Source organism: Miniopterus schreibersii, assembly GCF_964146895.1.
Source record: "Miniopterus schreibersii genome assembly, chromosome: 2".
Classification (NCBI taxonomy): Eukaryota; Metazoa; Chordata; class Mammalia; order Chiroptera; family Miniopteridae; genus Miniopterus; species Miniopterus schreibersii.
The window spans coordinates 147,512,630-147,539,899 of NC_138102.1; the positions used below are offsets into that span (position 1 = coordinate 147,512,630).

Below are 27,270 nucleotides of genomic sequence, written 5' to 3' on the forward strand. Positions count from 1 at the left end.
TACAATAAAATATGATTCAGCCTCTTTTTAAAATTCAATTTATTGGGGTGACATTGGTTAATAAGATTATATAGGTTTCAAGTGTACAATTCTATGATATATCATCTGAATACTGCATTGTGTGCCTACTATCCAGTTGCAGCCTTTTTAAAAGAAGGGAATTTTGGCACATGCTACGTGTATGAACTTTGAAAACATTACGCTAAGTGAAATAAGCCAGTCAAAAAAGGACAAACACAGTATGATTTCAATTATATGAGATATCTAGAATAGTGAAATTCATAGAAATAAAATGGAATGGTGGTTGCCAGGGGCTGGGAGGAGGGGTGAATGAGGAATTATTTAATGGACACACTGTTTCAGTTTGGGAAGATGATGATTTCAGTTGGGGAAGACAATGGTTTCAGTTGGGGAAGACAATGATTTCAGTTTGGCTAAAAGGTTGCACAACAGTGTGAGTGTAATTTATACCACTGAACTGTACACTTAAACATGGTTAAGTTGATAAATTTTATGTTAACCATAAAAATAAAAATTAAAATAGATGTAAGCTGATGTTAAAATTATTAACTTCAATAAACATAAACTTACTCTGTAAAACTCTTAACAGTGTTTCTAAATGCTTACTCTCAATTTCTGCACTCATCTCCTCACAGACTGACAGTGACCAGTTCATACACCGGCATCAGGGCATGAGCTGCGTTCGTTTTCATGTCATAGAGACTGGAACAATGACGTAGGGGAGATGACAGAACTGAGTGATGCTCTGAGAAGTGAGAAGGGCTGAGATTAAGTGGATAGGTGGAGGGGTTGACTTGGGCTAGGATCCTGGATTTTTCATGTATATGAATAGGCAGGAAGGCTGAGTTCTAGGTTAAAACGCTGGGTGGGTAGAAGGGGTGTCAGAAGATTGTGGCAGATTCTGTAAGTTTCCATTTTCTTCATGAAAGTAAGAAACAAAGTGATCATGGAGACTTTGGATGAGATGAAGTAAAAAGTTATCGAAAAGAGTTAGAGGGTGATAGATAACTGCACTAAAAAAACCAAGCATGGATATATGCTATATTAATCTACTATTTGCTTTTCTAAAAACATTTTTTATTTTATTAAGTTTTTTCAATATTTATAAGTGTTCCATAACCTAACAAAACTAAATCTCAAAGGCAAGGGCTATTTTTTATTCTTTTGCATTCCATAGATCTTCTTACAGTTATTCCATAGATACTCAGTAAATAGTCATAACATGGCATTAAATGTAATCCCATCTGAATTAACATTTTGCTTTAAATTGTATACACTTTGTTCATCTATTTGTCTTTATGCTGCTGTTGTAGTTACTCTGGTGTTCTGACTAGATCTACATGAATCACTTCTTTTTGTGTTATTTTTATAGCATTGCCACCATGGGCTCTGTGTAAACAAAGAAATGGAAACTCGTCCTGTAGATGGTGAATGGGGACCATGGGGACCTTACAGTTCTTGTTCAAGAACATGTGGAGGTGGAATCAAAAGCACAACCAGGCTCTGTAATCGCCCCGAGTATGTCCTTTTTATGTCACTGTAAATTAAGATTATCTCAAGGCACCAGAAACTAAACATCAGTTTCATTCACTTCTAAACCGGAGGTCAGTCTGTAAGTTTCTGAGATTCAGAAAACTTCTGGAACACTTTAAGCCATATTACTTTATATCTTGGTAGATTCAGGTCTTAAAAAAACTGAATAGATAAAAATGATCTTTAGAATCTGAATTGGGACAGAGCCTTTTTTTTCTCTTTCTGATTTAGTGTGAATTTGAGAAATAATTATACATAATGACCATAATATAATGGTTCTTTTTTTGTTTGTTTTACATTTATGGTATTTCTATTGAAAGCTACTTTTTCCTTTTAACTATGTTTTGGCTCTCCTGGAGAAAGTATGTAGTTTCATTACCAGTTTTTTACTGTTTTGTGTAATTCGACAAGTAATATTTTCTTTCTTTGCCTCTTAAGTTATAGATGGACCCATGTCTTTAGCTTCAATAAGTACTGAAGCATATCTCCTCTCATACTTATTTAAGAGGGCTTAGAGATTCCGTAAAGACTTTAAAATAATGTTTCTGTTGTTATGTGATATATAAATCGGTAAGCAATCTGACATTTTTCACTTAAAATCTGTCAGCGAGAATTTTTAGTGCAGAAATGTGACATATTCTTAATAAAATACGAGTTTATTTGAATTTTAGAATAAATTATGTTAGAAGTCTCTATATGAAGAAATGCTGAGAAAAGAGTTTTCATTTTCCAGCATAAACTGAAATAGATGGATGGATATAGAGTGACACCATGAAACTATGTGAACTGAGTGATAAGGAGCATGTATATGACAAAGACACATATATTTCTTCTTTTTTTTAACATGGTATTATCTTTATCATCTTTGGCTCGCTATGTCATTCCTCCCCGCTCCCCAGAATATGAACAAACCATTTTTTGAAGCTTTCAAACAAATTCCCATTATAGTTCCTTGTTAGTTAATCAAGTCATGAATAAGGTATCATTTCTGTCGTCCAGGCCACGGCGTCCGCTAAGATGGATATTTTTAGGTTCTTAGCCATGGAATTGCTTAAAAATGATATTACATACTTCTGTTATATTCAAAGTGTTAGTGGGACATCCTGGAAAGGAATGGAACCGTTTTAGAGGTAAATGGCAAAAATAATACTGTACTGATGTGCTTTAAAATGTAATGAATTTGACTAGGCCAAGAAACGGAGGCAAGTACTGTGTGGGCCGCAGGATGAAATTTCGATCATGTAATACTGATTCATGTCCAAAAGGCAAGCAAGACTTCCGTGAGAAGCAGTGCTCTGATTTTGATGGTAAACATTTCAACATCAATGGTCTTTCCCCTAATGTGAGATGGCTTCCAAAGTACAGTGGGAGTAAGTAATTAGAATATTTTTGATGTGATTCTTTTTCGAGATGTTGGAACACATGATTATATGACTGTACACCCCAAATTTGTGTGTTTTTTTCTTATAGTTGCCATAAAAGATCGCTGTAAACTCTATTGTCGGGTTGCTGGCACCACTAACTTCTACCAACTGAAGGACAGGGTTGCCGATGGTACGCCTTGTGGAACTGAAACAAATGACATCTGTGTTCAAGGCCTGTGTCGGGTAAGTCAACTTATTATGGTTAAAGCGACTTTCAGAAGACTGTTAAGTTCTGCCGCTTCAGAATACATTCTTGTGAGTTCCAATACGGCAGCCTTTGGTGACAGCCACACTCTCTGTAGGAGCATCATTAGGGGACTTGGTTTACTAGGTGATCTGCCATCAAGAGTAACTCATGAAGCATTCAGGTAGGTCTGCCAATTTTGTTGTGCGTATGGTACTCAAAATCAAGATACGGGATCAGGTCAGCTTTCTAAAAAGGTAAAAAACATTAGGACACAAGGGTTGAAAACTGCTTTTATCGTTCAGAGGTGGCCTTCTGTAGTGTTACCCTGCCTCCCTCTTTCCATTCTTGTCTCTACGTCTCAGGTACAAGCAACAAGCATTTACTGAGTTCCTACTAGATGTCAGATAAAAGGATGGAACAGAGTGCTAGCCTCTAAGGGGCCACAGATTTGCGAGGGAGATAGGTAGGTAAACAGTTACAGGGCAGTGCTGCGGAGCCGCCTGCACGGTGGCTCGGGGTACTGGGGAAGGCCGTGGGTGAAGGCTTTGGAGAATGCTCATGGAGGGCGTGAGGCTTGAGCTAGTTACTGAGGGTGAGTAGGTTTTAGAAAGGTGAGGAGGTATGGGGACCAGGGTTGGAGGCAGGGGCTAGGTGGTGGTGGTTCTGTAACTTTTCCCCTAGCATCCTTGGAGATCCTTAGAAGGATCTGGAATTGAGCAAGAGATGGGATTTGGTTTGCACGTCAGAATCTTCAGAATATGCTGGGTTAGGAGAAGGCTGGAAGGAGATGGGCCATTTAGCAGGATTCTAGGTGAGAGCAGATGAGACCTGAATTCAAGCGCATACATTGTACATGGCAATCTTAAAAATGGGTGATGAATTTGAAAACAAATGTAATTTTATGAACTTATCTTTTGGTTAAGTGGAACTTAATAGAACCAAGTTCTCCCTATAACCAAGTATCTATTACCAGCTACTCAGGTGATAAAAGACGTTGCACACAAAGTGCTAATGAGATGTTCAATGGAACTTAAAATCACTTACACATTGGAAATACCTTAAATACTAGAAAAAGGGTACTCAGAGGCCTGAAAAGCTTTTTTTATCTAAATCAATAGCAGAAAGTCATATAAAATGAAAAAAATATGATTACCTAAATATATAGATGCATACTATTTTCAGAAACTATCTGGTTGAAATTTTTATTTTAGAAATATTTGCCTCTTCTATAAATTATGAGCTATATGAAATTTTCTTACTTTTTCAACCACTAAATTTAGAGGAGTCATCCAGAGAACTAAAAGTCATTGCCGCATGTGCAGAAGACACTGTCTGTCTTGTTCTTTTAAACCCGTGGAACAAACCATTTACTTTCACCTTTATTTATGTAGTCATTCTTTTCATAAACACTTTTTATTATGCTGGATGTTAATTTTGGAGAAATAAACTGTTTCTTTCAGCTGTACTCAGTTTATTCCCAGGGTTCTAATGTTATGAGTTTAAAAAGAACATGAATCATAAAAGACATCTTTTTAGAGTTATTTATTATTATTTTTTTAATTCTCACCTGAGGGTATTTTTTTATTGACTTTGGAGAGAGAGAGAGAGAAACATCAATCAGTTGCCTCCCATACCAGGACCAAACCCACAATCTGGGCATGTGCCCTGGCCAGGAATCAAACCTGAAACTTTTTGGTGTACAGGACGGTGCTCCAACCAAGTGAGCCACCTGACCAGGACTGGAGTAATGTGTTCCTTACATAGTCATATTTTTTGTCCCTTTCGAATGACATTTATTTAAAGAGTGGTTTTCAAATGATGGATATAGGAATCACTGTTGTTGTTACAATGTGGATTCCTAGGTTTCACCTTTAAGGCTTTTATTCAGAAAATCTGGGACTCTGCCTTTTTAGGTGCCATCCCATGTGATTTTGATGCAGGAGGTATGTGAACGACTCTTTGAAAAACACTGCTTTTTCAGCCATGTGAACCAGATATGTGAAAATATCAGAAGACATTGTGAGAAAAACCCTGCTGTATTCAACCTCCTATTAATTGAAAGAATATTTGTGAAAAGGACTTCATAAAGCACAATGTTTATCGTTAGTCATTTTTATAACACTGATTTTAATTATTGTATTTTGAAGCAAGCTGGCTGTGATCATGTGTTAAACTCCAAGGCCAAGAGAGACAAGTGTGGTGTGTGTGGTGGGGACAATTCGTCATGCAGGACCATGTCAGGGTTCTTCAACAGTGCTCATTACGGTAAGCTGTGTGTCTGCTCCTGGTCTGCACTTGTATTCGGTGTAATCATGGTGTATATAATGCAGGTCTAATAGCGATGGTTTGTTACTGTTTTGTCTACTCGATACCCTTAGTTAAAAATGACTGCTAAAGAAAAACTTCCTAAATATAAAAGATTAAATTTTATACCAGATGTATCCTTGAATTAATGAATTCACCTGCTCAAGGCAAATCCAATTTATTAGGTGCGTTTATTAGAGTAAATCCACTGCTATTTGCCACTGATGTGTGAACCGTCCCCTCCAGTTACCGATGTGTTCTTATTGCTGTTCCTGTCATCTAATGTATGTATTCATAATGTTTCCAGGAAGCTTGCTTTTAATTATTTTTCATTATTTGAATTTTTTTTTTTTTTTTTTTGTATAACCTGGCCTATCTTTTGTGTTTGTTACTGATGATATATTGAAAACTTTAATCGAATATGAAGGATGAAACCATGAACTTAAATGTGGATTTGTGATTATTATTACATTTGATTTTCCAGGAAGTATCTGGGTTACGAGATGTAACTGATATTTGGCCATGATTTCATTTTTCTTCAAAATTGTTAGGAGAATATAGCAGATATTTTCCATTCTAAAATTTTCTGGGAAATATTTTTTTTTTCTTTTCATGGTAATAAAAGCAGCCCTTTAAAACTTTGCTTGCAAAATAAAAATGTATTCTTACAGTTTTATTGTTCAGCTTTAAATTATATTCACATGTGTTAGAGCACAGTTAAGTTAGTCTGAATTGCTTCAATTTAAGCAGTATATTTTAAAACAAAATATACATTTTTACTTATATTAAAAGTATAGTACATTTCATACTCTGATGATACTTACAAATCCTAGTCCCTAGATGATTTGATGTTTTTTTCTAGTTCTTATGATTCATTATTTCATGGAAGCCATACATATTTGATCCCCTTTTATAACCAAGGGCACAGATTTATCAGTCTGATCTTGTATTCACTGAAAAACACTTTTTTTTCCGTAGAAAACCACATGCACCAAATTAGGATCATGTATTTAACCTTGCCAAAATTGTACTATGAATTAATCAGTTTGTAAGTGAAAAAAGATGCTAAATTCATTCGCATGGTCTGAATAGCATTTGTTACATCACTGCCCCCTGGCGGTAGCTTTCATCTTGTCACTTTTGCCAAGCCTAGGAATGGCTTTCTGGAAAAATATAGAATAGCAAAAACAAATAGTGAAGGTTGTAGGAATATTTTATAGTAAAAAAAATCATGAATTAAAATTATTCTCGTAGGCCGATAGCCTGCAACCATATCCATATAGTGTTTATAGAATCATCAGACCATTCATCACCTTATATTTAAATGTGATGCCTAAGAGATATAAATAAGGCTGCTCTAAAAACATGCAAGGTAATTTCATATCGGAATTGCAAACTTAAGCTCTTTTAAACTTCCTCTTCTTAAATTCATTCCATATTTATCAAAGTTCGTTTACAAGAAAAATTTCAACTTCTTTTATTCATGTATTAAATAGAAGGGAAAAAAACTATAAGGATAAAGGAAAAACTTAAAATTAGTATCACTGGAGCAAATGAGAATATTTGGACAACGATGAACTATGTAACATGAGTATTTTTAGCGTAGGGAAAACTTTCCACTCTTTCTTAATAATATGTTTACTATAGTGTTTCCATATCTTTTGAGCAGTGCTGGTGTTGGTGAATTAGTTCTCATAAAATAGAAATATTGTTTTCATTTCTCTCAAGTACATTTTTTACTTTTCTCTTGACAATTTGTTAGTAGACTTAAAAAAATAATGTAAAATGTTGGGGGTATCTACAGGGATTTCTGCTTACACTAGAAACTAAAAGTTTAAGAAAAATATGCTTCTCATTAACTCACATTATTTTGCTCCTTACTAAGTCTCTGTGTACACATATAGCAATGACCAGCTATTTTGATATCTTCTGGATTTGTGAATAACATTTAGAATACTGTATTTTAAAAAAAATTAGGAAACATAAGATGTAAAATTAATAGTCAAATTTAAAAATGGATATGTGTATTAAATATCTCAGGAGCTAGCTTCATTCTTATTCTATACTCAGAATTTTAGAAGTAAGAAAGAATAGGAAATGTTCTTTTAAGAATTCCAAACTCTGTATGTTTCAAGACAACAACCACTTTTTCTCAATTCTTAGTAATTCGTATAAGGCATTGATTAAAAGAGAATAAGCACTCGTATCATTTATCAAAGATAAAATGAAATGAAGTCTGACTATACAATTGAAAATTTTCAGCTATTCAGCAGTAACAGCCTCTGGACCATCTGTTTTTTGTGAAAGTTAACATGTATAAAATTATATTGCAGGTTATAATGTTGTTGTAAAGATTCCCGCAGGAGCAACCAGCATTGATATTTTTCAGCACAGCTATTCTGGAAAACCAGAAGATGACAATTACCTTGGTAAACATTTCTAGTAAACAGCACCAATATGTGGTTCGTGTGCGATTTCATGGAGGTCTGCGGTTGATGTAAATTCTTGGAAGGCAAGCAGAGACCCCTGACAAAACATGCAATTTCAGTTCTTACGGAGTTGAGTCGTCTGACTCCAGATACATGTTTTCTTCTGAACTATACACTATATCCTATTTGAAAAATATGGAACTAAATTCTGAAAAGTAAATTTGTGTTTTTCCCCTCAGAGTGTTTTAAATAACCAAAGATTGTATCTAGTTTAAGTTGTGTGTTTATTGAGAATAAAACCCTCTTCTATCTTTTAATCCAAAATTAATTAGAGACCTGTTTGGGGTTAGATTTTTTTTTTAATTTTTTTTTTTTTTTTTACCATGTAGTAAAAGGATTTATATATAGTTTTTTAAAAGTTCTTACATTAAAGGAAGACAGAAGAAGAACTATGGATTCATATTTTTTGATGTTAATGAACATAGTTATATTGCCTTTTAGCTATTTCTAGAGAACAGATTTCATCTCTTTTTTAATTTTAGAAAGTAGCTCTTAGGTTTAAGGAATTTCATTTAGGCCCAAAGATGAAGAGAATGCTTTATAAAGCTTTTCCTTCTGCCTGAAAAATATTTTACTATTGACTTACGTATAATTCACGAAACTAGAGCAGGTGGTATGGAGCTGAAATTCAGAAAGTACCTGCTTCACATTAATGAAATGTGAAACATTGGCTCAAAAAAAATCAATGCTTATAACTGAGGATCTGAATCTATAATGAACAGTTTCACTCAGGAATTGCACTTGGCATGATACAGTCAAATATAAAGGGAACAACTGCTTAATGGATGCAGGACTTTGGGGGGCGTGATGAAAAAGTTTTAGAACTAGGTTGAGGCAGTGGCAGTTCAACACTGTGAATGTACGAAATGCCATTCAATTGTTCACTTTAAGATGGTTAATCTTATGCTACGTAAATTTCACTTCGATAAAAATGCAAAAAAATTCTCAAAGAAAATCAAGAGTAAATGTTTTGATTATTTTTTGACATTTGGTTAATATGTCTCTCTTAGGTTCCAAATATAGATATTTGTATCTTCCTAGGCATGGAGAACAGGCTCTGCCCAAGTTTAAAAATTAGAAATGTTCACCAGTAAAGTAGCAAAATACTTCGTAAGAGAACTGCTAGTGACAGTATCAAAATCTAAAGTGAAATGAGCAAAATAAATGGGAAATCATTGCAAGGGATTTCGAAAACATACTGTATTTATAAAATTTGCTTTGGTAACTAAAAGTAGTGAAATGGATACAGTGTTTGTCAGTGCAGTTCTGCTTATTTCCCTTAGTTTTTATGGCGCTGATACTCCCGTAAGTAGGCCTGCGCTCGTTGGCTCAAGTGCAGATTACAGAGAGGAATTTCCATTTTGAAGGATAAATGTAGAACTTTATTGGTTCTTCATTGAATTTAGTGAAGTATACAGAGACAGTCATGACAGTCCATCCAGACATAGAAATATCAAATTTATTTGGCAATAAATACTTCTAGGCAGCTTTTTCGAGGGGTGTAGTATTTTTTACGAAGTCTAGCCATAGGTAACTTGTGTGCCCTGGGTGGGGTTCCCTGAAAGACCAAACAAACGTTTTCCAAACAGGTTATTGTTCCACTGAGAAGTATAATACAAGTAAAGGAGGCAAAAAGTATTTGATTAATATGGAATTTTTATTAGCGTAAAATTTAAAATATTAGATACCCTCTTGAAAATTAAAAAAGCATGCTTTACAGTTTACACACCATAATAGAATGTTTCTTCCTGAGAAAGACCCAGACCTTTAGAGAATCATGTAGTCATCACATGCCTTTCAAACACTGACCCTAGAGTTTTTTTTAATTTTTTTTTTTACGCCCCTAGAGTTTTAAAGCTTTGCACATTTTTTCCAAGATAAGTGTAAATGGAATGTTGCCACGGTGTAGCTGCTCTTTCTTTCCTTGTCGCTGGTGACCAGGATCGTTTTAGCTGATCTTTCTGCTGGGCCCAGGACTTATTTCTATTTTCCCACTTCTCACATGTCCCTCCTGAAGCTGCAGGACCTGGGGAAGGAGATGGAAAAGCGCAGGGCGAATTTATTTTAATGTCTTTGGCTGGTGTGCTGAAGGTTCCCTACCTGCTATGGGTTAGATACCGCGTTGTAGAAAGACAAAGGTCATGGTCTCAATATTGATTTACGTCTACAATCTTAATTTCAATAAAGGATTCGATTTTAAAAGTGAAAGCGTTTTCTGGGCCCCGGCCGCTTTCGCTGCTTCACGAGTGCCGTTCCCTTCCAGCGCTGTCTGACACTCAAGGGAACTTCCTTCTGAATGGGAACTTTGTCGTGAGCATGTCGAAGCGAGAGCTCAATGTGCAAGGAGCTCTTTTTGAATACAGCGGCTCCAACAGCTCCGTGGAGCGAATTAACAGCACCGACCGCCTGGAGGAAGAGCTGGTTCTGCAGGTAAACCTCGGGCCTTGACCAGGGCTTGGCGTTAAGCGCGTTGGTGAACTGGGTGGCCAAGCGCTTTGCATTGATTGGCAGATACCAAATGCTATCTCGTAGGAATATATCTTTTTAAATTAATTCTACGCTCCTCTGTATTTGTATCGAGGTTCTGTGTGTGGGTAACTTATACAACCCCGACGTGCGCTATTCCTTCAACATCCCTGTGGAAGAGAAGAGCGACCAGTTCACCTGGGACCTACACGGGCCATGGCAAGACTGTACCAAAATGTGCCAAGGTACACTGGCATTCAAAGAGACGGAAGGTGGGGCACATGGGTCTAATTTGGGGTCATTCTGAGCCTGGCTCGTACCGTCTGGCAGAGTTCTCCCCACAGTCCGCTCCCAGGCAAGCCCGGCGGACATGCGAAGCTTTCCTGCCTCTCCCCGCTTCCCACGGCTCTCCCCGCTCTTTCTTTCTGTTTCTTACACGTAGCCTCATTTATCTCCCCCCATTGCAACATTCCGCATTTCCACTCATTTCCTTTCCCTTCACTTTTGTTTTTCTCCCAGTCACAAAAATTTCTCTAACTTGGATACTGTTTCCCAGTGAAATAACTCCCCTCCAGCACTTCCCCAACTCCCCTGTCTACTTCTGTTGGAGTATGAAACTCTCTCTTTCTTTCATTTCCCTTCTGCAGCCACAAGAAATACATATTTGTACTGATGGCATGAATCACTGAAAGGAGCGGAGTGGGAAATGGAGAGTTTACAGTAGGGAAAGGAAATGAAAAGACTGGATTAGTGATCTGTAGTTAAGGGTGCTTGATTGTGCAATAGGTTTGTTCAAATCAGTAAGCATTCACCGAGTGACCGCTTTGTTTCAGGTTACTAATAAGGCCGTGATTCTGCGTTCAAGTTTTAAAGTCTCGCGGGTGAAACTGAGTCTGAGTAGGTCACCTTAGTTTATAACAGTAAATGCGGTGCTGCAGGTAAACAGAGAGGACCGCAGAGAACGTGGAGGGAGCGGCCTGTGAGGTTAAGTCTGAAGGCACCGGGAAGTTTGTCTGGCATGGAAAAGCAGTTCCCGTGGGGACTGGAGAAAGGCGTGGGGATTAAGGGAGCAGTAGGTCAGAGGAGAGGATGCTGCCAAGAACAGCATGGGCGTGAGCTGAGAGAAGGTGGGTGGCCCGAAGCAGCGACCGCAGATGATGGGACAGTCTCACAAACTGACCTCAAGGTGCCACAGGCGTTGTGGCATCCCGTTCAGCAAAAGGCACAGCCTTGGTCCTGCGGTGTCGGCATAGTGTGGTGCCCGGGTGACTGTGTGGGAACCAGGTGCTCCTGGTGGGCAGCGTCTCGGGGAGGGACACTGAGGGAGATGACGGCGGGCCAGCTGGGACAAATGCTCGCAGTGGGAACAAAGAGCTTTGATGACATAGCAGGAGAAGGAATTAATTTTCACAGAAAGACCCTGGACATGCATTATGGGAGAGAATGGAAGTTTTGGGAGCTGGGGCCAGCTTTTGAGGATTGAGTGGGTGAGCTGGTCTGTGGCCGTGGCTGTGGGAAGCTGGGAACAAATCCACGGAACGGGGCAATGAAGGAACGTTCTGAAATGTGAACACACCAAGGAAAGAAGAAGAATTGAGGTGGAGGGTTGGACAAGGCACAGTGAGATGGTCTGGGAGTCTGAACCAGGAGAGGTCTCCGACAATTGTGTGCACCCGGGAAGAGGAACTATATTAATTCTATTGCCACGTGGTGAAACTATGATTAATATTCTCTTTTTTTGCATGTAACTTTTGGTTTCTCTAAAGTTAAATTTCCTCAGTTTTATTTGTTTTCTGTGTACTGAAAATGATCAGTACCCAAACTTTTGGTGAGAACTATACATTTTGTCTGTCGGTTTAATCTGTCGGCTTAAATTTTTCTTCACTTTTCCTTCATCTGCTGCTACCACGGTCCTCTTTTCTCTTGTTCCAAGTAGTGTTGCTTTTTAGGCCTGTTACATGGCTGTCATCTTGTGCTTTACTTTCATTATTACCCGGGGAAATCTTTTCGACTTTCTTTTGTGTTGGGTTTCCTGTTTTCTAAATCCCATGAATTCCTCTTTTTGATTGATTTCCCCCACTGGGTGGGTCATATCCCCCAGTATTTTCCTGAAAAATGAAAGTAGTTTTCTGAGACCTTTCATATTTGAAAATGGCATGTTTGGCTGGTATAAAATTCTAAATTAGATTATTTTCCTTTACAATTTTGAAAGCCTCCTTTCCTGGCCTGTGTTCTGATTTCCTGTGATCCTTTCTGTTGTGGAAGTGTTGTGGATTCCCTCTTTAGTTCTCATGGTGTGAAATGTCAGGACGATGGGCCTTAATGTGGTGTTGCATCTGTTTTCCTAAGTTATTAGGATGCCATTCCAATTTGGAAACATTTTCTTTGACTTGAGAAAGTTTATCACATTATATCTTTGATCACTTTCTCACCTTAAATTTCTCTTCCGCCTTTCCAAAATTTGTATTATTTGGATGTTCGACCTCCTGGATCGATCACTTATTGTCTAATTTCGTCATCTTATTTACATTGTTTTCTTAATATTTGTTCTCATGTATCTTGCTTTTGTTTCATGGATGCAATATCTGTGTCTCTGAGAGTACTAATCATATCTGTAAGTTTTCTTTTGCTCCCTGACATACCTGTTTCAGTTGTATTTTGTTTTTATTTTGGTCTCGTTGTGTTAGTGGCTTTCCTAAAATGTCTGCCTATCTTTTCCTGCTTTTTTCATAATTCAGACTAAAATGCTCAAAGTCCTGTGTGGGTCAAACACATCAAGTAGAGGCCTCATTATTGAGTAATTGGATCATGAAGTAGCCTTTTCGTGTGTTATTGGGGAGAAGCCCCAAACGTCCTTGTCAGTGGATCTTTTCTCTTGGGCTGAAGAGTCTCCCAAGAGAGAAATTTTCCCATCTTCTGAAGGTCAATGAGAGTACCAGGGAACCATAGAAGTTGGCTTGGAGCTAGAGGGAAATGAAGAGAGTCCAGTGGGCCTGGATCTCATCATTCAGTATGAAGACTTTTAACCCCCTATTTTCAGTGCAGTGCTTCCCCAACTTCCTTCAGCTATGTCTGTCCCCTCAAGTTCACCTTCTCTGGAGCTATGGTAGCCACCAGGCACAGGTGGCTAGTCTACTGGAATGTACTACCTATGAAATGCACAATGGATTTGGAAGGCTTACTATAAAAAAGAATGTATACTATATCGTCCATAATTCTTATATTGGTATCATGTTGAAATGCTCATTTTTGGATATTTACAGTTAAATATAAATATCAATTTTACCTTTATCTTTTTACTTTTTTATTGAATACTGGAAAATGTAAACTTACATATGTGGCTCATGTTCTGTTTTTATTGGACGGTGCTGCTTTCAACCTGAAGGGTAGGAGTCTAACCATTCTTTGTAAATACTTTTCAATCAGTTCTGCATTTTTTCAGGCCTGCCCCTCACACATTAACCTCCTCAGAGGAGCCTGGTGTTTTTGATTCCTGGGCTCCTCTTGGATTCTATGAATGGTTTGTTTCTTAGTCACTTTCCCCCTCCTCACAGGCTTAAGTTTCAGCTTTCTTGGCTTTGTTGAACAGTTATTTCCATCCACTTTTCATATTCAGAATTTCCTTTTCTTGCCTACTGTGTTTCCTTTTTTACTCTCTGTGTTCTTTTAGGTTTATGCCTTTTCAAAGTTCCTTATAGTTATTTCAGATGGTATCTAGGAAGGAGTGGAGATAAACATGTATGTTCTTATTTAGCTAACTGGAAATATACCCTTGAACTTTGATGAAACAGAAATTTGATCATGTCGCTGACTGCTTCAGCTCTTTCCTCTGTCCCCATTGCAGAAAGTGTGAAGTTTAATCTACCCTGGCCCATTATAACCACTCCTCTTAGTTTGCTTTTGTTGTGGTTCTGCTGCAAACTCCCGCCAGATCTCAATGGCTTGGAACAAGAAAGGTTTATTTCTTGCTCATACTATGTTTTGGCTCTTAATTGACTGTGACTTTTCTTTGTTTGGTATCTGTGCACACATCATTTAAAAAAAAAATCAGTAGACCTTATTTTTTAGAGTCGTTTTAGGTTTATGGAAAAATTGAGCAGAAAGTACAGGAATTCTCTGTCTTCTCCCTTCTTCCACTTCCATTATTAACATCTTATATTACTGTGGCACATTGGATACAATTACTGCATTATTATTAACTAAAGTCCATTGTTTACATTAGGGTTCACTCTCTGTTGTATATTCTATGAGTTTTGACAAATGTGTGACAACATGTATTCACTATTACAGTATCATGCAGAATACCTTCACTCTCCAAAAATTCCCTCCCTCTGTCCCTTCCTGAATCTGTGGCCACCACTGATGCCCTTGTTGACTGTCCATGACTTTTTCATTCATGATTCCAGGCTGAAAGCTCGGCCCATCTGGGAAAGGCTGTCTTGGAGACAGAGGGGAAGGGAAAGAGCTGACAGAAGCATGCAGTGGCTTCAGGGCTTCTGCCTGGAACTGGAATAGGTCACCTCCCCCTTACAGTAGGTTGGCATGAGCCTGATGTTAATGGGCAGGGAAGTATACTCCATCCATACCTGTCCCACTTTTCTTGTCTCTTCACTAAACAAACCCCTCAGTCTGTCAAGATTGAGCTTACTCTAGAAAGTCATTCCTGACTAGATTAATATACTTGTCTATCCTGTATGCTGTGTTGGATTTTTATTTTTATTTTTTTTGCTTTTTTAGCTGAATCCTTTAGGCCATTAGCAGAATTAAATAATTATGGAACATCTGCTTATGTGAATTTTCTTTTTCTTTTTAATTTTCATTTGACTTTGGCCAAGGTCTTCATAGAAGAAAAATCACCTGCATACGTAAGAGTGACCTTACAGCAGTGCCTGATCAAAGATGTGACCACCTACCACTTCCACTGTTTGTGACTGAAAGGTGCAATACAGACTGTGAATTAAGGTAAAAGGGAACCAATATAACCAGTGTATAATGTAACCAGATTAAAGTCAATAAATGTGATAAGATGTCAAGCATCTAGTGCAGTGCCTGGCACAGAGTGGACATGCAGTTAATGCCCATCCTCTGTCCCTGCCGTTATGAAATTCAGGTTCACTACTATATTGTGAAACTCAGCAGTTGGTTTGAATTTTTGGTTCATAGTATTTGCTGAATATCAGTATAGAGATCCTCAATATTCGTGTAGGAAAGAGAAACAAATTTGTCTGTAAAATGTGTACAGGTAAACTCTAATCTGAAAAAACATGGTTTAAAGATCTGAAAGGATACATTTCATAGCATGTTTCTTTAATTCCCATTTACCTGATGAGCCAGTGAGCTTTTAAAGTTTGAGTGTTAGAGAATCACTAGATAGAGAAATCAATTTTATCTGCATTTTCTCCCTTAAACATTAAGGGGCATGACCTAGATCATAGCAGGGAAGTCTGCACTTCTAACATTTCTTGTCATTAGTTTTTTGTGTGCTTAGTCTTAGACTGAAGCTAAGAGCAATAACCCATCTAACGAGTGATAGTTAACATTCAAGAATGGCCAGAACCTCCTTCATCCAAAAAGGATGAAAATTTTCATATATTTATGATGATATTTGAAGACATATAGTGGGAGCCCAGGGGTAGAACTGCCTGAATAAGTCACATCACTGCATTGCAGTGGAGTGAAGCACAGTGAAATCCTTGAGACACTATTGGGGATGGAAGCGAACTCCGTGCATTCTAGGCTTTTTTATCTTGGTACACTACTATTGTATGATACATTGCTGGACTATAGTTGGAATAATTGGGTGAAAGCTAGATTTTACTTGTGGGGGAAAAAAATGTTTTCCCTGAAGACGTGTCTAAAAATAGGTCACATGAATTAATAGGAAAATGTGATATGCTCTACAAAAACCTAGTTTACCACCTTTTAAAGGCTTTATCTATGTAGTCAGATTCTCAGTATTCCCTGATCATAACTATGGAGGGGTTGCATAGGGAGACATTACCTGATTACAAGTGAAATATATTCAGTCACAGGCTTAATTGTCCAATTACTGCCACTAAATAATTGGGTAATCTTGATCTAAACCAGCTGTTTTCAAAAGTTTTGGCAAAGCGTGTGGTTTCAAAGCTTGGGTTTGCAAAGCTGCCAGCAGGTGCCAGAGTCAATAGGTACAATGCTGGCTCCTATCTCTAACTTTCACCAGACCAGCTACATTTTTACATATTTGGAGAGCAAATTAGATTTTATTTGTGAAAAAAGTAATATTTCTAACAAAAAAAGTCAAGTGCTTATAGCATTTGAATACACACCACCTTTGGGCCTCATTTTCTCATCTATAAAATGAAAGTTTGGGCTATATAATCTCTAAGAACTTTTTATTTCTGAGTGATCTATAAAATACTTTCAGATGGCTTGTTTATCAACTCTAGCACAATTTTGAAAGTTGAATCATATGCATGAGTTTCTCTGAATCCAGTTTTTAAATTGCATCCGTTAGCACACCTCCTAAGTGTCAGAACATCCTTCCTTCTAGGTGGCACATCATTGGCAAAAGTGAATGCTCATCCCATTGTGGGCCAGGACACAGGTCCTTGGATGTCCACTGCATGAAGTATTCCGTTCATAAGGGACAGACTGTTCCCGTAGATGACCACTACTGCAGTGACCAGCTGAAGCCGCCTACCCGAGAGCCCTGCCACGGTGACTGTGTCTTAACAAGGTGGCATTATTCAGAATGGTCCCAGGTACCAATGCAAAGTAACTCTTAAGAAGAGTTACTCCTTTTTTCTCTAATTACATATTTGTTACTCTAAAGTATACTTTGGTTGTCACCACTTGTTGTTTGTTTGGTTTTTAATCAGTGTTCCAGGAGTTGCGGAGGAGGGGAGAGGACCCGAGAATCCTACTGTATCAGCAGCTTTGGCCACCGCCTTGCTGACAGCGAATGCCAAGAGCCGCCCCACGCGAAGGCTGAGAACTGCAATGAATTTCCCTGTCCCAGTTGGGCTACCAGTGAGTGGAGTGAGGTAACATTAAATACACGAGGCTTAGAACTGTCACGATGTCGCGTAGGGAAGATTTGTGATCCAAGGCTTTATGTAATTCAAAGCTACTTACAGTTCTTCCATCATTTTGTAAATAACTTTGTTATCAAGCAATAAAAATTAATAAGTGCTTTGTTGTTAAAATATTTACAGCATGTGGCTAACAGTAACCTTAACTGGTGTTTAATCTGTAACCATTTTCCTAAGAAAGTCCCACTGTCCACCATAGCCTGAGATACATATTCTAAGGTTATTTTTGTACCTTTGTTCCTAGGACAAATAGATGTTGCCCTGGGATTTGGGCAGCAAGTTTGGGTGGCTGATCTTACTCTGTGAATAAATCTGGAGGAGTAAAGGGAAAATGTCTTAGGAATGGCCTTCGAACTGTATTTTAATATGCAAATTAATCATTGTATCATTTTGTAAGGCACTGTATTAATATTGAAAATAAATAAAGTAAATGTTGAAAATAAATAAATATTGAAAATAAATAAATATTGAAAATAAATAAATAAATATTTTAAATAAATATTGAAAATAAACACTGTTCTTCCAGTGTCTTGTCACATGTGGAAAAGGAACAAAGCAGAGGCAGGTGTGGTGTGAACTGAATGAAGATCATTTGAGCGATGGTTTCTGTAATCCAAGTACCAAGCCCGAATCCCTGAGACCATGTGAGCTTCATACGTGTGCCTCCTGGCAAGTAGGACCCTGGGGTTCTGTGAGTATATGATAAGGGTTTTTCTGATTTAATCCATCCTTCAGAATAGCACAAATGTTGTGGTATATTCATTCTTTTAGTGGATGCAGCTAAATTTGGATCGGTTTATTGGAAAAATACCACTGAAGCAGCAGATCCTTATCTGCAAAATGTTCTCAGTAGTGCTATTCATTTGCCCTGGTAAATATTTCAGGTTCGCCTTTGAATTCGCTTTTGTTAACCAAGTTGCTACAAATTTTATGCTCTCAGCAGCTTTGTTTATAAATATGTCCATGTTGTTTCTAAGTTATCTTTACTGTGTTAGAACAGGCAGTGTTTAAAAGCTTGGCCAGAGAGGAAGCTGGGAACCTGCAGGATGAGCAGCCGTCGGGCTGGAGAAGGGAGGGTAGTGTGTTCACCTGGGGGGTTGCCACAGGTGACGGGAAACCTCTCATCTTCCCTTCAGCTTTGCCTTCTTTCTCTCTTCCTTCTTTATCTCTGGAATTTACTCAGCATGTGCGTGTGTTACGTGCTGGGAGTCAGCTCTGACTCCTGGTGACCCTGTGAATGGGTGACGTCCCCAGAGTCCCGTCTGTAACAACCCTGCTCAGCTCTGTAGACTCATACCCATGGCTTCTTGAGGAGTCAATCCATCTCATACTTGGTCTTCTGCTCTCTCTGCTGCCTTCTGCTTTCCCCAGCATTGTTCTTTCCCCCCCAAACCACAACCCTGCCCTCTCATTATGTGCCCAGAGTAGTAAAGCTTCAGTTTTGTCACTTTGCCTCTAGTGATACCTCAGACTTACTTTGCTCTAGGACCCACCGCTTTGTCTTTCTGGTAATCCTGGCTATCCATAGACCTCTCCTCCAACACCGTATTTCAGTTAATCAATTTATTCAGCCTACTAAGTGACATACATACACCAGGTGGATTTTTAAAAAGTATTTAGTTTTCCTAAATTCTATGGACTCTGCCTCCAAAATGTCAGGTCTTTATTGATATTTTTACATGTTTTGTTCTTTTTTAAAATATATCTTTATTGATTTCAGAGAGAGGAAAGGAGAGGAAGAGAGAGAGATAGAAACATCAATTATGAGAGAGTTATTGATCGGCTGCCTCTTGCACTCCCCCGACTGGGGATCGAGCCCGCAACCCGGGCATGTGCCCTGACCGGGAATCGAACCCCGATCCCCTGCATCCTAGGTCGACGCTCAACCACTGAGCCACGCCCGGCCAGGCTACATGATTATGTTTTAAAGATACAATAATAACTGTCCATTTTAACGTCAATATTTTATGAATATCTATATAAATTTGAATAAATATATGCAGAGAGTAGATTTACTAATAGTTTAGAATCTGGTGTAAAGGACTATTAAAAGATCTAGTGAAAGTATATTATTAGCTGTATATTTATTAAAAAATGAAGTTTCTGTAATTTTAAAATAATGACGGTGTTTGAGACCTGCTTATATTCCCTCAGTGCACAGCCGCCTGTGGACATGGGTATCAGATGCGTGCCGTGAAGTGTGTGGATGAGCTGCTCAGTGCCGTGTTGGACGACAGGGTGTGCCATGGAGTTAGTCGCCCTAGTGACAGGCAGGTAAAGGACACTTATTCGTGGATTATAAAAAAGAAAGATTTCTGATATAGGAGGATTACTGATGTGTTGGAGTTGTTTCCACATGTATTTTCCCACTGTGTGCCTTAAGAACGAGTGTGCACCTTCATGTGCGTCAGAGAGAACTTAGCGCTCTTGGTTTTGCCAGCTTTATAGCTTCAGGAATGATTTTTTAATTCTTTTTTCTGCCATTGGATCCCTCATTTAACATATATTCCCATCTTTTGAATGGCAGAAGAAGGACTGTATCTATATGAATATCATGAACTTTTAAAGTGTGGCCTGCTGTTTAAGGTGGTGTCTGTGTTCATGCAGAACGTCTCTGTTCAGTGATATTTTTGAAGGACTAGTGCTCTTTTCCCTTTCAACCATCAGAACAAAATGACCCAAACTTTAGGATTCAGAGCCCTACTGTCCCCTTCAGGCCCTTGACAATACTTGATATTTCGGGGAGTGGAGTGGGAACCTTTATATCATTTGTTTGCAACGAGTATGCAGCTGTTCTTGAATTAGAAATGTGGAAGAAGAAATGGAGCGCAGGATTTGATGTACTTCAGAGTGAATAGTTAACTGACGGCTTATGAGATCCATTTTTCTCTTGCGCAGGACTGCATAGTGACACCGTGCCCACTTATCCCTAAAATTGGGGCCACTTCATTACCAGCTGTCCCCATGGGAAAGATAGCGCAGTGGCGACATGGTTCTTGGACTCCAGTAAGTGAATTTTATTAAGAGGGACAGTGCTTTGATTATTGGAGGCCATTAGACATTGACATAACGGTTGCTACTGATTTGCCAGGTTAATGTATACCTTCATTCTCGGGTATTTTGATGGCATGGAAGGAGCTTGGGGCTTAGAATTAGGTAATTTAATGGCCAAATCCTGCTGTGCCTTTCCAGAACTCTGCATCTCTGGGCAAGAAACTTAAGTTTTCTGGGTCTATTTTCTAATCTACAAAATGAGGAAAATATGTGACAGGTGCTTATGAGAAGCAGATGTGATATGAGGCTTTTTTTTATTTTTTATTTTTTATCAGCCTTTATTTAAACTACTGACATTTTCATGTTTTTCTAAATGGAAAGCTTCGCTTTAACCGTATGTGGTATATATTTTAAAGCTTAGCATATTCTCTGAATCAATTGCGGATTCGTATCTCCTCTATTACTGAGGTCTTCAAAGATATTTTAAATATCATAACATTCTCTTATATAAAACGCTTTTCATATCTCTGATTTGCAAATAACTAATCGGTAGTCCAGGAACTTGAGTGCTCTACTCTAAGTATCGTAAATATTTAACCTGGGAAACTTGTGATCTACACTGAGTGGTAGTCACTGCCCCGTCCCCGTCATTGCCTCAGAAAGGATGCCAGGTGATATCATTTACGATTTGGTTTTTCAAGAAACCTGATGTGTTAGAAGTTTGAGCAGCAGCTGCCTGTAAGGGAAGGAGGGGTCCTCCATAACCTTGGTATCACCCAACTCTTTTAAGTGCTCTGCGTCCTGTGGAAGAGGTCACCAAGCCCGCTACGTGAGCTGCCGCGACGCCCACGACCGGGTAGCAGATGAGTCATTCTGCGCGCATTCGCCCCGGCCTGCCGAGGTCGCTGTCTGCTTTAGCCCTTGCGGGGAGTGGCAGACGGGGAACTGGTCACCTGTAAGTATTTTTACGAGAGAAAAATGAAATAAAAAATTTAAATATAATTAAGAAGTTCAAATTGGCAGTCACAAGATAGTCCTAAGGATGTAAAATATGGCCTAGGGAATATAGTCAGTAGTATTGTAATAACTGTCTATGGTACTAGAGTTATGGGGGGATCGCTTGGTAAGTTATATAAATGTCTAACCAGTATGTTATACACCTGAAACTAACATAATATTGAATGTTAACTGCAATTAAAAAATTAAAAATAAAAGTATTTGATATTTAGTATAGTCTTGTAGTTTATTACGTTACAAATGTTGTCTAAATTTGTGACCAGTGTTCAGCGTCCTGTGGCCATGGAAAAACAAATCGACAAGTTTTATGCATCAAGTACTACCACCAGCCAATTAATGAGAATTACTGTGATCCTGAAGCTCGCCCCTCAGCAGAACAAGATTGCAATGTGGCAGCCTGCCCGCCCACCTACAGCAACTTTCCGAGTTCCTCGGAGCAGCCAAACCATTTTCCAGGCAGGAATTTTCCATTAACTCACAAACCAGAAGATAGTAGAAAGTGGGGGGTCCATCCATCAATCAGAGGAAACCAATGGAGAACAGGACCATGGGGATCAGTAAGCCGTCTTTATTAAGTTATATTAATTCTATAATTTTGTTATATTATAGCCTTTTAGAGGATGTGTATATAATGACTTCAAATGCTTTTAATGCTAGATTTATCTGAAGATCAATAGTTTAAATCTTACAGGGATTAAGCAAGTTTTGATACAGATAGCAAATCCCCAGAGTTTTTATTGAATTATACACTAATGTGATATTATGCTTACAGAAGAACGCACTTAAAAACAATCAGATTACAGTCCATTTTAATAAAAGCAAGAAGAAAATCTTTTAAGGCTACAAAGGTTTATGAAAAAATCAAAACCAGAAATTGATAGCAGTGCAGCAAACTGGTGTAAAAACACAATAAACTACAGAAGGTACAATTGTATTTCATATTTTACATGAGATTAATGACACAAAATAAAGAAAAACAGGAATATAAAAGTTAAGTTACTTAACGCTATTTATTCCTTCATATTGAGACCTGAAAACTTTAATTTCTTTTTACTTAATACTTAGGACAGGTGAATTTTGTCCTATTGCAAGCTTTAAAACATCACCTTTCCATGGGACGGATGACTCAGCACTCTAGAGAGATGTAAATTCTCCCCAAATTGACGTATAGATTCCGTGAAAGACCAACCAAACTTTAAGCCTTTGGGGGGACAGAGACTGAGTTGTTTCTGAAATGTTTATGAAAATAAAAGAGTCAAGAATAGTAAAATAAAACAAAACCAAACAAACAGAAAAGACAAACAAAAAAATCACCTTTTCATTAACAAATTATAATGAAGCCCCTACTAAAACTCAGGCGCCCTGCCAGATTTTCTCAATTCAAATTATGACTCCAGTGAAGGGGGGCAGTTAACGTGGGGGCCTGAATCTGCACCCCAGCAGTAGCCTTGCCGCCGGTGCGGCGCCCGCAGCGAGTGCCCTGTCTCCGCAGTGCTCCAGCAGCTGTGCGGGCGGCCTGCAGCGCCGGGTGGTGGTCTGCCAGGACGAGAACGGACAGAGCGCCCACGACTGCGACGCCGCCTCCAAGCCCCCGGAGTCCCAGCACTGTGACCCAGGACCTTGTCCGCGGTGGAACTTCGGCAGCTGGGGAGAGGTGAGCCGCAGCGTTTCTCCGAAGACTGAGCGTTAAGCACTTCTACTGTTCCTGTCAGATAATCTTACTTCACTATATGATGCAGGATGTATATAATTTTTTTTATCAAGTTAGTAAAACCACGTTCTTTTAATAGATATTCTACCATGGTATATATCCACTTATTCATGACAGGAAATATATACTCTAGATTTTTAAACAGAATCGAATCAGGCTAGCCGATATGTCTGTGAACCTAATACCTTTTTAAAATTTAGTATATTAATGTTTTAATTTCTTAGAAAATTGGATTGATGTAGAGATAGAAAATCAGATTGATATATAGGCCATGTTTATATCTTATTACTGAGCCACTTGTTTGATGAATCTCTTAAATGATTATTGAGCACTTCCTTTATGTCCTGGCATTCTTCTAGTTACTTTGGATATGAGGATAATTTTTTAGATGGTTATAATGAATACTAATCTCACCTATATTATGGATGAGAAGACTGAGAAAGACATTGGCATTGGATGAATAAACTAAACCACTCATTTAATTAGTCAAATATTTTTGCTTAATGATTTTTAGTACATATTTTTTTCTTCATACGAAACTTGGAAATCATTTTTTAAAGATACACTTCTGACCAAGTGCTTATAGATATCAAGTAACATTTTTATTTCTGAATTTAGACATGCTTATTGCAAAAATTCAAATAATATGATACATTTCCTGCCAGACTTCTGTTCTATATCGGTCTAGAAATAGGGTCATATTACCCATGTTGCTTTGCCCCTTGTTGTTTTACTTAATATATACTGAACATCTTTCCATGTTTAGAAATTTAGATCTGCCTTATTAGCTTTCATAACTACAGAATAAATCTACTGATAGGATACCATACGTTATATAGTTAAACTTAAGTAAATCAGTTTTGTTTTTGACTTAACCTGCCAGGCCCTAACCTATCGAGAGCCTCTATTATAGATCCTTCACATTTTATTGAAATATCTTATAGTACTAATTCTCAAAATTTTGTCTATTTTTTTAAAATTATGGAACAATACTTTGATTTATTTTTAACCAAGGAAGAAATGTTGACAATTACGAAGAAAGGAGACATTTTAAACTGTAGCATTACTAATTATGTATTAAACACTGAATAAAGCGGTATAATTTTCTCTTTAAAGCCACATGGTTTTGAATTTTCTTCTTCTTTTTAGTGCACACAAACATGTGGCGGAGGAATGAAATCAAGATTTGTAATATGTCAGTTTCCCAACGGCCAGATAGCACAGGAGCAAAACTGTGAAATCTTACACAAGCCACCTAGCGTGGCGCAGTGTCATGTGCATGCTTGCCCTGATGATGTAGCATGGCATCGGGGACCGTGGAAATCGGTACGATAGTATTCTTATTTTTATCCTATTTTGTTTTGTTTGACTATGTCCCTTTTACTTTCATTTCCTGTTTTATCAATTGTGCTGCACACACTATATCTTCTCATTATTTTTTAAGCAGACCCTTGGTCATCTTGGCTTGTGTTCTTAAATGCGATAGTTTGGAAGAACAAACCAAAGTACTGTAATATATGTAATAGTTTTATATGTATTTATTTTTTTACAAGTGAATTTTGACCCATGGTACTATTCTAATTGAAATGTTTTACTCTGGTACATCTTTGGCTTGCCTCTAATTAACCAGAAATGTTTGCTTTTTTCATTTGTATCTAATGTTAACGTTGTGCTTGTAACAATGGCAAATTAGGGCGGTGTCTTGTTTGAGTGTATAACTGTATGTGGCTTTCTTTTGTCTGTCAATGTCCAGTAACTGATCTTTAAAACTTTGTTTTTATCATTGTTAAACTTAGTATTTTGTTTGGAAATGTGAAAATATTATATAAAAGTAAAGACAGAGAAATTTACATAACTAAAGTAAATTAATTGTTTACACTTTGTTACATACATCATGGGAAAGTATGATTTATATAGTAATTTATATGAATATTCATTGCTTCCACTGTGTGGAGTTACTGTGTTTTGGGGATGTTTTACTTTTTTGTTTATTTTTTGGAGCCATAGACAAAATTCATAAATATTTTTGTGAATGATTTATTTTTTCTAGTATTTTTCAAATATCCAGGCTTTGAAGAATAATTTATATTTATATATTGAAATTAGCATTTTGGTCACTTTTGATATTATAAATCATGAATAACCAAGTATACTTCATTCAGGTGAAAACTGATTTGAGTCTATAATTCTATTTATAATTAATTTTATAAAACTAAACAGTTCTTCATTTGAAAAATAATTATAACTCTGGTTTTGTAACCAATTTAGATGTGTACAGTTGTCTTTGTTTGTCCAAGTCAAAGCTTTACATTGATATGTAAACCCAATTCCAATTATGCTATTTGAAAAGTAGGCCAAGTTCTAATTCAGGTGGAAATTCATCTTTACAGTCCAAGTGTGACTGATAAAACAACAGATCATTTTAACTTTGTAGGAGGATCTTAAAGTTAAATTGCTGCATCAGAGAATCATCATTTTGTGGGAATTAACAAAAGATATATTTTGCCATAGAAAGCATCCACATGCTTGTTTCATAAAATGTTGACTGACCATCTGCTTTTTCTAGGCACTGTGCTATAGAATAAAGACATGTTTCTTACCCCTATGGAGTTTACAGTCTAGTTGGAGAGATTTGAAATACTATAGAAACTCACCACAAAAAGAGCATTTTTTTGGTTAGCCATCTTAGATTAGAAATTCACTTTCTCTTTACTATATCTCTGTTATATTTCCTTTTTCATTTTATTGGTTTTAGTTTGAAGCCTAGGCCTTCATAAGGCTGTGGATTGCCTTCTTGGAATTCTGCCCCAGTTAGGAAAGCAGACCCCTCACCGCTAATTAGAGATGGAATTGTAATGGCATTTGTTTCTGAGCACAAAAGTTTCATTTTCCTTATTCATGACTTCTTTCATTCATTCCCATTCCAAGCATTAAACATTTACTTAATGTCTTCTGCTTTGGGCAAGTTATTGAAGTATTTAAAATTATTTTTAGTCAGATTTTGTACTTAAGCGGTCAGCAAACTACAGCCAATGGATTAAATCTGGCCCACTGCGTCTTTTTGTAAATAAGTCTTATTGGGACACAGTCGTGCACATTTGTATGTATTATCTCTGGCTGCTTTTGCACTATAAAGCAGAGTTGATTAGTTGCAATAGAGACTGTATGTATGGCCCTCAAAGCTAAAATATTTACTATTTGGCCCTTTCTCGGAAAAGTTTGCTGACTTCTGTTTTATTTAGTAAACTTTATAATGCTTTTAAATTTTAACATAAAATGTAATTATGATTATAGAATATTAGAATTACAGGAGTTTATTTGCAGCCAGTTTTAGATTTTTTAACCCTTAGCTTAATATTTTAAAACAACTTAAGTTTACCAACCTTCTCTGTATATTCACTGTGGTATTCACACAAATTTTTCCCAGCTTTATTGAGATATAATTGGCCTATAACATCACGTAAGTTTAGGGTGGACAGCATCACACGATGTTTACATATTGTGTTGGAATATATAATATTCCAATATATTTGTGTCATGCTAGTTTTTGTATGCAAATGATGTCATAATGGAAGAACCTTGAATGTTCATTAAAGTCCTGTGCATCGCTGACTTCTTCAACCTCACAAAAACAGATGAACAAGAAAACAGTAATAACCACAAAGTACAAAATAGTGAGACAGAAGTTACACAATTCATTGTCTACTACATGTCTGTTCCAAAAGGAGTTCATTGAGTAATTCAGTCTTTGCACTAGTGAAGAAATGTAATCTTTATTTTTCTGAAAAATTGAAGGTGAATTTCAAAAATCACAAATGTTTATATCAGAATTTTTACAAACTTATTTATTTACCTTTTATATGTATAAAGTGCACATATATATATATATATCATTAGAGTTTCTGTATTTCTTTTATTATATGAAGAATTTTACTCCTTAAATTAGCCTTTTATATTAAAAGGGTTTAAGGGATCTGAAGTTTTGTTAAAGCCAGATATAACCTTTTACCTCTTTCAGTGTTGCTACATATTAGCCAAACTTCAGAATACC

At 37.4% G+C, this 27,270-nt stretch overlaps 1 protein-coding gene across 1 annotated transcript in view; it reads left to right on the plus strand.

Moving 5' to 3' along the window:
• Positions 1-27,270, plus strand: part of ADAMTS20 (ADAM metallopeptidase with thrombospondin type 1 motif 20) — a 160,217-nt gene that overhangs the window by 72,165 nt on the left and 60,782 nt on the right. Inside the window, exons 12-28 of the mRNA XM_081128121.1 lie at positions 1,394-1,539; positions 2,743-2,924; positions 3,025-3,161; positions 5,313-5,430; positions 7,803-7,898; positions 10,222-10,388; positions 10,540-10,669; positions 15,260-15,386; positions 16,957-17,167; positions 17,285-17,449; positions 18,024-18,188; positions 19,652-19,771; positions 20,396-20,503; positions 21,282-21,446; positions 21,772-22,065; positions 23,001-23,162; positions 24,369-24,545. Of these exons, the coding sequence (XP_080984247.1) occupies positions 1,394-1,539; positions 2,743-2,924; positions 3,025-3,161; positions 5,313-5,430; positions 7,803-7,898; positions 10,222-10,388; positions 10,540-10,669; positions 15,260-15,386; positions 16,957-17,167; positions 17,285-17,449; positions 18,024-18,188; positions 19,652-19,771; positions 20,396-20,503; positions 21,282-21,446; positions 21,772-22,065; positions 23,001-23,162; positions 24,369-24,545 (2,670 nt within the window). The remainder of the gene's footprint in view (positions 1-1,393; positions 1,540-2,742; positions 2,925-3,024; positions 3,162-5,312; positions 5,431-7,802; positions 7,899-10,221; positions 10,389-10,539; positions 10,670-15,259; positions 15,387-16,956; positions 17,168-17,284; positions 17,450-18,023; positions 18,189-19,651; positions 19,772-20,395; positions 20,504-21,281; positions 21,447-21,771; positions 22,066-23,000; positions 23,163-24,368; positions 24,546-27,270) is intronic.